A 13,376-nucleotide genomic window follows, 5' to 3' on the forward strand; every position below is an offset into this window, starting at 1 on the left:
GTCAGAAGCTGGGCAGAGGAATTGGCAGGGAAAGGCCATGGTGTGTGTGTGTGTGTGTGTGTGTCTGGTCTGCTCCTGGCTCTCTAACCTGTGTTCCTCCCCTCTCCACAGTCCAACCTTAAAGCGATACTGCACCAAATCTAACTGTCCGCATTCGCTTAACTCCGCACTGCTGCTCTGCTATACGACGCGCTCAGCATCTGCTTTCACTCGCCTCTCAGGCTTTAAATGGGTTTAAATATCTGATACGCATCAGCTACGCTTATCAACCGCTGTCTAAGCACAAGAAACACTTTCCTGTGGCCAGACCACAGAATTCACCACCAGACATTGGCTAAGAAATCTAAACTCGGTAGACTGGTGAGTTTAAAATAGAGTTTTAGGAAGAAAACACCTCTCCAACTGTTAAACATGGGGTGGCCAGTGATACAACTACACATATTTTACAGCAGTGGATCATTGCTGCAAAGGTATAGCTGCTGTTCTTGAGAATTTTAAGGAGTGTATTGAAATCACAATTTTAAATTACATAATACAAAACTCTGCAGAGGGCTTTTATTATGAAACAATGGATGGCTTCCTATTAACAGGCCGTGTCCCATAAACGAGCTACAGGTGTAGGTGATACAAAACCATTTTTTTCTGCAGTAAAATAACTTATTTACACTCTGAAAATATGAGGGCTTTAAAATCTCCTACAGGACACTTAGCTGCCTGTTTTCTTTCTACTTCATTAATAATTCCAAATTAGTAACAAGAATAAAACCCAAATTCTGCATGTTTGAAAATAGACATAAAAACTAGACAAACATAATGAAACTGAATGTTTGGAGGACACGAACTGTTTGATTTGTATTCAGGATTTGTATTAATTTTAAAATGAAGTTCAGGAAAGAGCCAATTTTAAGATTTACTTGACTATTTGTCTATCCTTTCCATTGCAGTTACAGTTATGATTTTTAGAAATGTTCTTTATCAAACATAAAACCTTTTTTATGTAATGCTTGAATAGAAATCCTTAAGATTTAGTGATGTAATGTCCAGCAGAATATTGACAAAAACCCTGGCCTGTTAAGGGGTTACTCTAGGACTAAAATAACGGAAAACAGGAAGAGGAGAGAAGAAAGACAGGTAGTACATAGAACTAGCTAATTTAGTTTAGTAATAAATGAACTTACTTTTACAATTGAAGAAAAATCACAATATAACCTAAAACCCATCACACACAAGCGCTTCATGACTCAATTTCTCAGCAGGCTACAGTAAACTGCATTGTAACAAAAATATACAGAAAGAAAGGCAGACAGACAGTCTTTTGGTAATCAAATAAATGCTAAGGCTCTATAACCTCAGCTTTCATTACTATTCTTGTCCTGTACAGCTCTGGAAAGTTCAGCCAGTTTGTGAAGAGCTAGTAAACTGAGTAAACTGATACACTGAAACACTGATACATCACTTTCACTTTATTTCATTTGATTCATGGGAGTAGTGTGAAAAAATGAACTTAAACCTGCCGTTTTCAGCTGTCATTCTATTTATTGTCACTCTCATACACTGGGCTACTGTAAGCTACACTATTATAACTATATGTTCCTCTCACACCATATTTAAATAAGTGAAATTAAAATGGTTTCTAGAGTAAGATAATAATCATACACGTCAAAAATCCAATATAGACTACCTCAGAAGGGATTTGCTGAAGTTTTAGACAGTCTGCCAAAATAAACAGTATCAAATATGTGTGTACAGCCTTGTAAAGGGCAGTGCAGTAAGACAACCCAAGAACCTAACAGAACTAGAAGCCTTTTGTAGGTTTGTAGGAAGGACAGGCAAAAATCCACCCCAAACAAGAACAGAAAGAGTCTCAGCCGCCACAAAAAAAGAGTTTACAAGCTGTGATACTTGCCAACGGGGGTTCTACTAAGTACTTAACATGCAGACATGCACTCACTTTTGCTTGTGGCCTTTTTTTGTTTTTTGTTGTTTTTTTGGTGACTTTAAAACAATGAAAAAAAGAAAGAAATTAAGAATGGATCATGCCTAAAAGATTAAAGAAATGTGTCACTTTAACTATAAACTTTTTGGAAATGTTGGAACTTGGGTCATCGTTTCCTGCCCTAGACAAATGGACAAAAAGATTGGCACACGGATGTATTCATTATTTTACTATAAATTAAAGGTAAAAAAAAAAAAAAAGCTTATTCTGCTTCGATGGAGACATTGAACTCTACATCTCTACAGTCCAGAAAAGGCTTTCTACACTGAAAAAAATATGCATAAAATTTACTTTTAAAGAAGTTTTACAACTTTCTGCATTTATTTTCTTTTAAACATTTAATTTCAGAACTTTAACTCGGTTTCAAGACTTTCCAAGACGGTTTCAATATTACCTAATTATAATTACTTAATTCATACAATATTACACAAATAATTTGTTTTTGTTATTTTATTTTTTCTATATTTCATTTATTTATTTTATAAACAGACCAAGTCTCACTGTCTCAACACATGGATGTTTTTAGTATACTAAAAAAGAATGTATCACATGCCATCCATATGTTGAGATGTATGCAATATGTGTGTTTAACTAAAAATATTTAAATATCAGGAATGTATGTAAATATATTATGTATCATTCACTCAGTTATTTGAGTAATATTGTATAAATTAAGTAATTGTAATTAGGTAATATTATATGCAGAAATTAGGTAAAGTTTACTAAAAGAAAGGATTGACTGAAGTTCAGTTCACTTATTTACTCTATGTAAAATTTAAAAAACCGAGTTGAAGTTATTTTAATTTATCTGAAATTAAATTTGCTTATAAAAAGCAATTGCAGAAAGTTGTGAAACTTTTTTTTAACTAGATTTTATTCATCATTTTCTTTTTCAATGTACATATACTTTACATACACATACACCCGTCTTTCCCTGCAGGTCTGTGCACAGTTCTGGCTTGACCACAGTTCACTACAAGTTCACGTTTCATCTGCAGCATTGACTTGGATCACACCTTGCCCTGCCAATCAATTGAGTGGCATACGGACTTGCGGAACAGTTCGGCAGCATGGCACAAGATAAAGGAAAGTGGGTGAAAGTACAGACATTTTGCAATTCTGGAAATCTGTGGTGGAGATTTTTACTTTTAACCCACTTACTGTGTGTGTATATGTGTAAGGTCACCCTCACCTCATAGCTCAGTCCACAAAGAGAAACTCTGGCATTAGTGCTGCGTTTCTAATCACAGAGTCCAATAGCAGTCTGGTCAAGCCGTTGACTACATACTACATTTCCCAGAATTCTACTATTTACTAGTCAGTTGGGATGTATTTAAAGGATTCTAATCTTTTAGAGCTGCTAGAAAGGCATATTGAACTGCCTATGTGAAAGAAAATATGTGGAGCTATTTTAGCTATAACAATGAAGTCCAGCTCAATAGTGTAGCCAATTTTTTTTTAACTTTTAAACTGACATGGCTAAATATTAGTTCATAGTTCATAATTTAAGACAAATACTTGTAAACTATAATATACAGCTTTGAAACTTCAGTTTCTCTGATTTTCCTATTTATAGATATATGTTAGAGTAAAATAATCATTGTTGTTTGAGTTCAGAAATCAATATTTGTTGGTATAACCCTGTTTTTTAAACACAGTTTTCATGCATCTCAGCATGTTCTCCTCCACCAGTCTTACACACTGCTTTTGGATAACTTTATGCCTTTAGTTCTGGTGCAAAAATTAAAGCAGTTCAGCTTGGTTTGATGGCTTGTGATCATCTTCCTAAGCATGAACAAAAAAAAGACTCCTTGAGTTCTTGAGTACATATGGACGCATCACCATAGAGGCATGTTTGTGTCACGCCATCTGAACTGTCGTTGGCACATTTTTCACCACACCCACTCAAAAGATATGCAAGAACATGTTTGCTTAGATCATTAGGTCATAAAACATGCTGTTGAAACGAGAAAGTGAAACGTTCTGTACACCTTCATGCTGTGCAATACTTGTTCAAGCTGAAAAGAGTTTATTTATCCGTGTATATAAGGATATATCTATAATATAATACGGTCAATCTCTCTGAAACTGAAACAGAACGCCTTCACACAGACTAAACAGTCCGTGTGCCAAGCCAAACACAGGCTATTATTAGAAAAAACAACATTTACCTAAGACAGATCCTGTAACCTCACACTCTCAGAATGTCCGCCAGGTTTAAAGTTTAAAGTGGCCACCCAGTAAAGGATCAAAAGAAACAACACAACAGGTACATGTTCAGCATGACTGTTACTGCTGTAGTACTAAAGTGCATTAGTACTACTCGGATAACCCCACTATGTACTGTGTTTTATACAAATAACACACTATCACTATGTTATTACCATGTTATTACATAGTAGTAATACCGACAGTTGTGCCAAATGCTCAATATTTATCATCTTTAATAGTTACATTTGCTCATAATGCTGTAATCAAACTTACAAAATGTTCCTCTTGCCCCAGGACTTGTTGATCATACAAATATGACGTCTGTTTGGGATTTAATGATATGATTTGAGGCTCAATACTAATGCTAATAATACAACAACCTTCCAGTAGAGTAGAATGAATACAGCTGTAACAGCAGGACGGTTATAATGAATGCATTCAGATACCTAAAGTTGCATCCATCACTTAAACAGATGTGCAAATGTTTGCACATTACTCCTTTAGTCCCTGTAGATAAGTACTACCAATGAAATAGGACTCGCTGGAGCACAAGATCATACACCGATTGGCACCATGCCTAATGCCAGGTGTGGTCTAACTGAATATAAAGCCCCCCCAGCATTGGGCAACAACTCTACTGTGTAAAGAAGGCTTTCTATTAAAGTTCTTTTTAGAGTATTGCAGTGAGGGATTGATTGAGTCTTAGAGACATCACTTCATCTCATTCCAAAAGTTCTAGATGGAACACCATTATTCCAGAGAACACAGTTTTCTATATGGTAAGTGCAGCTAATGTACGTAGATCAATCAAAGCTACCTTTCAAATTGGTTTATTTGGATTCCCAATCCTAATCCTGATCATGGGTGGCAACAATACTAAAAAGTTTCGCTCAATACTTGCTGGCTTTATAACTCTCTAGCCCACACAAGCATAGTGCGAATAGTAGAATGTTTATTTGCTCCACAGAGTCCTATTCTACTGGCAATACTTATCTAGACAGAAACTAGACAAGCTGTGTTTGGTGAATGCATTCATTAGAAGGGGTGTCCACATACAGTACATTTGGTATAATTAGCCTTTATTAACCTCAACACAAGACTCACCTTTATACAGGAGAGAAGTTCAAAGTCTTACTCAAGTACCCAACAGTCACCATTCGGTAGACCTGGGCATCGAACCTACAACCTTTTGATCAATAACCCAGTGTTCAAACCACTAAGCCATGGTTGCCACTGCCAACAGACTACAAAACTGCTAGGGAAAAGAGGAACATTGTGTAAAGTAGAACTTCTGGATTACCACCTTTTGGAATCTATTCTCTACCCAATCCCTTCTCAACCCAATCCAGCCAGAAGGGGGCGCTCAAAGGAAAACACTAAACAAATGTTTATCTGCTTCAGAGAGTCCTATACTATTGGCAATACTTATCTAGACAGAAACTAGACAAGCTGTGTTTGTGCATTTGCACAAGTTTGGGTAAATGCATTCGTTAGAAGGGGTGTCCACATACAGTACATTTGGTAAAATCATTAGCCTTCATTAGCCAAAACACAAGACTGACATTTATACAGGAGCGAAGTTTAAAGCCTTACTCAAGTGCACAACAGTCACTGTTTGGTAGACCTGGGTATCAAACCCACAACCTTGTGGTCAATAACCTTCTGAGCCACGGTTGCCACTGCCAACAGACTACAAAACTACAAAGACAAAGAGAAACATTGTGTAAAGTAGAACTTCTGGACTACCACCTTTTGCCTCTACACTCTACCCAATCCCTTCTCAACCCAATCCAGCCAGAAGGGGGCGCTCTAAAGAAAACCCTTAACGATCTGTAGAGTCGCTACTCACTTTGAGGGAATCGAAGCAGGCGATGACCCTCCCATTCTCCACCTGACAGCTCTTTGCGGGATGGGCGAATTTACATTCAGAGTCGGGCCGGGAGCAGGTGCCCCGCTGGAACTCGCGGCACACCTCTAGAGTCAGCCATTTGGTGTCCCGGATGGGCGTCACATTCACCGCCATTTTTTTGGGTTGAGTCACTTGAGAGTAAAAAGGGGGAGGAAATCCAGGCAATATGGCAGCGATGGAAAGAGAGTCTGTTATGTTGTTTGCTGACTTGTTTGCGGTTGTGGATTGGATGGTTTTCAAGAAGTCCGCAAAACGATAGAGGAGACGGTTGATGTTCGGGGTTTAGGGGGCGCTCTTGGGAATTTGCCTGGTATCAGAGACCCATTTTCGGCCTCCTTGTCTCGTCTTGTCTGTGTCTCTCTCTCTCTCTATTTCTCTCTCACTCACTTTCGCCTCAGCTGAACCGCCCGAACAGACGGATGGTGAAACTCATTATTGATTATGGTTAAGGGGACACATTCAGCGGGGGTGAGGGGAGGGGTAGTGGTAGTGGTGGTGGTAGTAGTGAAGAGAGGCAATTTAGCAGCAGCCTCTCACCCACACACACACATACACACACTCACACACACTCACACTCACACACGCTCACACACACACACACACACACACACACACACACACTCTGAGAGAGAGATAGTCTTGTCCCGCCGGCCAAATTTCCTTTATGAGACAGACTTGTGGAGGGGCGCGAGAAGCAGCATGAGGAGCACTCCAGAGGAGCAGGGAGGGAGCCAAGGGCGTTGCTATGTGACCAGGTAGAGCGGGTTGCGTGGCCCAGGCCCACGTCCTCGTTTTAGTCTCGGTTGGCACAGAAGCGGCAGGCGTAAGCTGTGAGGAAAAGGGGCGGGGCTTTGCCCTTTCAAGCAGTCCAAGCAGCAGCGGATGTCAAAGGCACGTCAGTCAGTACCAACCTGCAAGGGGGCAAAGAAAAAGAGAGGGACAATTTAGCTCTCCCAACACACACTTACTCATGCATCAACTGTCATAAGAGAACATGGTATCCAACAACCGATGAATCATACCATTAAATCCTCTTACTAAAATGATATTGACCCGCCTTGTCCCACTAAATCCTGTTTTAGAGCCTGTTGAGGCATGGGCTCTATAAGATCTGTAATATCTGGCACCAAAACAAATTTTAGCTGCAGATCTTTCTAAAAGTCCTGGAAGCACTAAGGCGGGACCTCTATGAGCATCAATGAGCATTGCAGCATTCTGGACCCCCAAAAAGGGCTCTGCATGCATCCTGAGAAAAGAAGTTCACAAGCCTGCATACTTGTCAATGACAATGTCATGCCGCCCTTTAAACAACCAATCACAGGTGTTGCAGGCAAGTAAAGTAAGTAAAGTAAAACATCTGTGGTTCTTAGTTGGTTGCCAAAACCAGGGAAACAAGTATGCTGAAGCCTTAAGTCTATCACAAGTTGGTTCACTGGTTATCCTTTATTAGAGAACTTTTGGTAGGTACTCACCAATGTACTGTACACTGACAGCAACCCATTAGACCTGACTGGCAGCTCACCCAAGTGGTCCATAGAAGGAGAACTAGTGAACCATCCAGCTTGTGACCCAAGGCTTATTGATGCTCATGGAGGCATTGCATACATTACGACTTACAGGACATCTTGCAGATACTGTAGATTGCTGGATAGATAGATAGATTAGCCTTGGTGCCAAAGAGTTCATGTCTCGAAGGACCAGAGCTGTTCTGGAGGCGTAAGGGAGGCTCATGATTTTTAGTGAATTTTAGTGTTATACTGCAAATACTGGTAGTGTACACCTATGTGAAGAAGTAGACAAAGGGAAAACCCACAACCTTGGATCTGAAGGGGAAAAATCAAATCAAGCAGCGTATCTTTTACACTGACTCTCAGAAGTGAAATGATAGAGAGAGAGCAAGAGAGAGAGAGAGAGAGAATGAGAGAGCAGTAGAAACAGGCCTGTGACGGAACAGCCAATAGAAGAGAACCAAGCAGCAGTGCCATTCTGGGCCGCAAGCCAGGGGCGAGAAAGCATGGCCTCCACCAGGTCACAACGCCCGAGCAAAGGAGGAGGAGAGAAAGAGAAAGAGAGAGAGAGAGAGAGTATAATACAGAAAAAACATGCTCCAATTAGATTGTGAGTGGGAGTGAAAAATGAGGCTAGGTAAAAATACTTCATTGTTTTAACAGACAGAGCAAATATGTCGCAGCCTGGCAGCTCAGCTGGCCTATTCCCCTCCGTGGTGACCCTCTACCCCCCCCCCCCCCACCCTTCCACCCACACCTCACTCAGCCCTGCAGAGAAAGCCCTGTGCCCACCAAATAGAGGGTTATGTACCAGCTTCCAGAATGCACAGAGCCAATTCCATTACCAGCACATTAAATATGAAGCAGGCAATTTGGCTCCTCATTTTCTTCCACTGCCTCCCCTCTTTTTTCCTCCGGCACTTTATATCCTCTGGCCCTCTTCTAATGCGTTACGCACTCAGGACCCTCAGCAGGCGTGCCATGCAGGAAAGGGCATGAGGTGAACCAAGGACAGGCTACGGTTTCGGCTAAACTTTATGCCAGTCAACTTCTGCTTCTGCTTTATGAGGAACACTAGACTTTTACCTTCACTTGCTGGCCTATTTATTAGAAACACCCTTGTATTTCTTTATTAGAGACCCCGACTTTGTATATACAATCAACTATGACTTTGCTTACTGGTCACTTGATTCAAAACACCAGACTTGTATGTCCAAATGCTGGTTAATGTACAGTATTGGAAACACCAACCATGTAGTTACTTCCATTACTGGCCAATTTATTAGAATCCCAAGTCTAAAACATCCAATAACTGGCCACTTTTTTTAGAAACACCCTTGTGCATCTGCTCATTGGCCACTTTATTAGAAACACCCTTGCAATTTCACTCAATGGCCACTTTATTAGAGACAGAACTTTGTATTTCCAATCACTGGCCACTCCAATGCCATCCAAAGACACTGAATGATGCTTCTGATTTATTAGAAACCCCATCCTTGTAATTGAACTCATGGTTAACTTTTTTAGAAGTACCACTGTAGTTTCATTTGCTGGTCACTTTATCAGAAACACCTATGCAATGTCACTTACTGGCCACTTTATTAGAAACACCAGCCTTGTACTTCCACTCACTGATCACTTTATTGGAAATGCCATCATCTAAGATCCATGGGCTACTTAGTTAAAATCCCCTACCATGTACACCCAATCACTGGTCATTTTACTGGAAACAAAAGCTAAGTACTTCCAATCATTGGCCACTCCAATGCCATCCAAAGACATTATATCGTGACTGAGTTTACTAGAAATGTCAGCCTTGTATTTTCATTCACTGGCCACTTTATTAGAAACACCCTAGTTCTTCCATTTGCTGTTTGTTGTTTGATGTTTCAATGTCATCCAAAGGTATTATATAGTGACTGGGTTTATTTAAAACATCAGCCTTGAATTTCCACACACTGGACACTTTATTAGAAACCCCAGCATTTAACATCCAGTCATCGGCTATTAGTTAAAACTGTTACCATGTATATCCAATCACTGGCCACTTTACTGGAAACACAAGCTTTGTAACTTACAAACATTGGCAACTCCAATGCCATCCGAATGTATTATATAGTGACTGGGTTTATTTGAAACATCAGCCTTGTATTTCCACTCACTAGCCACATTATTGGAAACACCAAGCTTGTGCTTCCACTCGCTGGCCACTTTACTGGAAACACAAGCGTTTAACATCCAGTCATCGGACACTCCAATGCCATCCAAAGGTATTATATATTGACAGGGTTTACAAAAAAAAAATGTGTTTTCTCGTATTTACACATATTTACATTTAATCAATCACTGGCCACATTATTGGAAACACAAGCTTTGTTACTTTCACTCATTGGCTACTCTAATGCCATCCAAATGTATTATATAGTGATAGGGTTTATTAGAAACCTCAGCCTTGTATTTCCACTCATTGGCCACTTTATTGGAAACCCCAGCATTTAACATTCAGTCATCGGCTACTTAGTTAAAACCCTCTACCATATAGAAGCAATGACTGGCCACTTTAATGGAAACACAAGCTTTGTAACTTTCAGTCATTGGCCACTCCAATGCCATCTACATGTATTATATAGTGATATGATTTATTAGAAACCTCAGCCTTGTATTTCCAATCACTGGCCACTTTATTGGAAACACCAACCTTATATTTTTCACTCTCTGGCCACTTTATTGGAAACACCAACCTTATATTTTTTCACTCACTGGCCACTCCAATGTCATCCAAAGTTATTGGATGGAGCTCCATCACCCCAGAGAATGCAGTTTCACTGCTTTACAGCTCAATAATGGGGGGCTTTAGACTACTCTAGCTGATGTTTGGCATTGAGCATGTTGACCTTAGGTTCATGTGCTCAAGAGCGGCCCGTTCGATTGGCTAATTCATTATTTAGAAGCGACGTCTGGATACTGTATGGCACATGGTGGTGTAGGTAGCTCGATAGACAGACGGAGGGAGAGAGAGAGGTAGAAAAAGAGAGATATAAAGAGAGATAGAGAGAGAGAGAGAGTGGTAGAAAGCAAAGCGTGAGTGTAGTAGAAGCTCCCGCTGTTCCCCTCCTCCTCACATGCTGCAGCCTGCACTCTTTCACTCCCACACCTGCACACACTGCAGCTCCACACACACAGTCATCACACCACGGCATCATACACACCCACACACACACACATACTCATACACACACACACACACGGGCACAGGCTCGCTCGCAAACATGCTGCGAGGCACTTTAACACACACATGCCCTGCTCACCTATTCATATGGTCACACCCACCCACACATGCACACACACGCCTGTGATTTCTAATTGGCAGTTTAAAGCAGAACTTAATGAAACTCAAGGACTATGTCCAACATTAGGACGTCTAACACACACACACACACACACATTCACCCACACAACAGCTACAACAGCTATGCTCTAAATCCTGTGCAAGGAAAGATACAGTAAGTGGAGGATGGGGTTGGTTGGCGCAGTAGACACCTGATCATCCAAGAAGTTAGCAAATTGAAAATGTGGTTGTCTGCTAAATAAGGGCAGAACAGAAACAGCAAATCTACAAAATCTAGAAAATTGTAAGAAGTGAAGTGAAAATGTAAGTTTATTCAGGAAATCTGTACAATTGAAAGGATTCTAGCTGGGCCTGTAGATCTTGCACACACCCATAGGTCATCAAAGCTGGTCCCATAAATGCTTGATTGGCCCTAAATCTGGTGCAAATGTAAAAAAAAAAACTCTTGCTATGTGTAGGTGAGCATTATCCTGCTGAAAACTGGAGGCAAGTTGGAGGCAACAGGAGTGGTCACAGGATGTACTGCATACAGTGCTATGAAAAAGCATTTGTCCCTTACAGATTTCTTATGTTTTTGATTTTTTGTCATTGTTACATTTTCAGATTATCAAAAAAACTTTAATATCAGACCAAGATAACCTGAGTAAATACAAAAGGCAGTTTTTTCAGAGGATTTCATTTCTTAAGGGAAAGAAGCAGTCCAAACTACCCTGGCCCTATAAGGAAAAGTAACTGCCCACCCATGAATTAACTGTGATTAACCACATTTAAGGGAGGAAAAGCTGAGTTCAATTTCTGACATGAAGCAGGATGAAAGATCTAAAAAAAAGCAACAAATTTGCTTTCGAGCAAATTATGCCTCGATCTGACCTGAAGAAATCCAAGAACAGATAAGAAACCTAAGTCACTGACATCTATCAGTTTTCAAAAGATTACAAAATCATGTCTAAAGCTTTGGGACTCCTACGGATCACAGTGAGAGCTATTATTCACAAATAGTGTACGATCCCAGGAGTGACCGACCTACCAAAATTACTCCAAAAAGGCAAGGACAACTCATCTAGAAGATCCCAAAAAAAGATATAACCAAAACTGAGTCCAATGATGCACCCCATTTCAAAGTCTGTTACCTGGGGAAAATGTCTTTAAGTGTGTCATAGTTGCATGTCTAACAGTGAATGATCTTTCACCAAGCGGTGCACTGCCCAAAAGTTTTTTTTAAATATTGTAATCATTCACATATTCGAGACTGAGCTGCTTGCCGAGTTTTGCTGTAATCCTGAATATGTTATTCTCTGTTACTTTTTGTTGGTCAACAAACATATAAATAGAAGTATTTCATCCTACTGTACAATTTTAAATGACAGTATAGAGAAACTGCACAATCAAATTACATAGAATTCTCTATAGGCATAATGGCTTTTATGTTAGTGCTCACATACTGTTCACCACCCTTCAGACACTTCACCAAGTCAATGATGCCATAATAATTTCAGCATCAGTCCAGGTTAATAATTATGTAGTCCGCCAGTAAACTGCTGTTGTGATACAAGGCGTGGCAGCGCTTAACTCAACGCCACATCAGGTTTAGCCGTAGGTGTGATATTTTCTTGTCAATCAGAGCGTGCAGCTTTACGCCCCATTAAACCCTGCAGTAATGCTGCCGCTCGCTCGGCTTGGGTCAGCGGAGCAGTGAGACTGCACGCTCTTGTCATAAAGGAACAGGCAGTGTGTTCAATCACGGTAATAGTTGCTATGATAACATGTCTGGGGCAATCAATGCTGATTAAACCTCAGCGTTTGTCCAAATCCTGTAAGTAAAGGTACGGCTAATTGCAGATTTAATGGACTTACATGCATGTAAGCATGCTGAATAGCTTGCTCAGTGTCTTATTCATTTACTGTAGGAACCTATCAGACATCCCTGGTCTTGTGGATTGATCTGCGAGGCTAAGCTGCAATTCAGAACCAGTTACAAGGCTTTACACATTACTTTATGCACTGGTAGAAAGTATAAACATACATGAGTTTATTATTTAATGAAGTGTTCAGTTAACCCCTTAGAGTCTCTGTAGATTGACCAGTGTTTCTTGACTTTTTTCACCAATATTATATGTTATATATAACATAGGGACAGCTCAGCCAATTTGCATTGCTTTGCATGTAATAACTAATTAGAAATCCTGGTAAAACTTTACTTGGATGGTGCATTGATTCTCAGCTGACAATCAGCTAACATTCAACTGCATGTCTATTAAATACAATTGAGCTAAAAGGTGAAAGTAAATGGTTTTCTATTGAATGTAACCCTACATCAATTTAAAGTTTAGTTTAAGGTTAGGGTTAGAGAGAGTGTCAAAGTGTAGGGTTCGATTGTAGGGTTGACTAACGATTGTTGAATAA

General features: G+C 40.0%; 1 protein-coding gene across 13 annotated transcripts in view; it reads right to left on the reverse strand.

Moving 5' to 3' along the window:
* The window catches only part of LOC103026224 (muscleblind-like protein 1), a 189,077-nt gene that overhangs the window by 130,696 nt on the left and 45,005 nt on the right, over window positions 1-13,376 (reverse strand). For all 13 annotated transcript variants that reach the window (XR_002651155.2, XR_002651156.2, XR_007438865.1 and 10 more), the window contains exon 2: window positions 6,057-7,027. Coding sequence is in view for 10 of the 13 variants with exons in the window: in XM_049478656.1 (XP_049334613.1) it covers window positions 6,057-6,230 (174 nt within the window). In the remaining 3 variants the exon portion in view is untranslated. The remainder of the gene's footprint in view (window positions 1-6,056; window positions 7,028-13,376) is intronic.

This window comes from Astyanax mexicanus, chromosome 4, assembly GCF_023375975.1.
Source record: "Astyanax mexicanus isolate ESR-SI-001 chromosome 4, AstMex3_surface, whole genome shotgun sequence".
In the NCBI taxonomy this organism is placed as follows: domain Eukaryota; kingdom Metazoa; phylum Chordata; class Actinopteri; order Characiformes; family Acestrorhamphidae; genus Astyanax; species Astyanax mexicanus.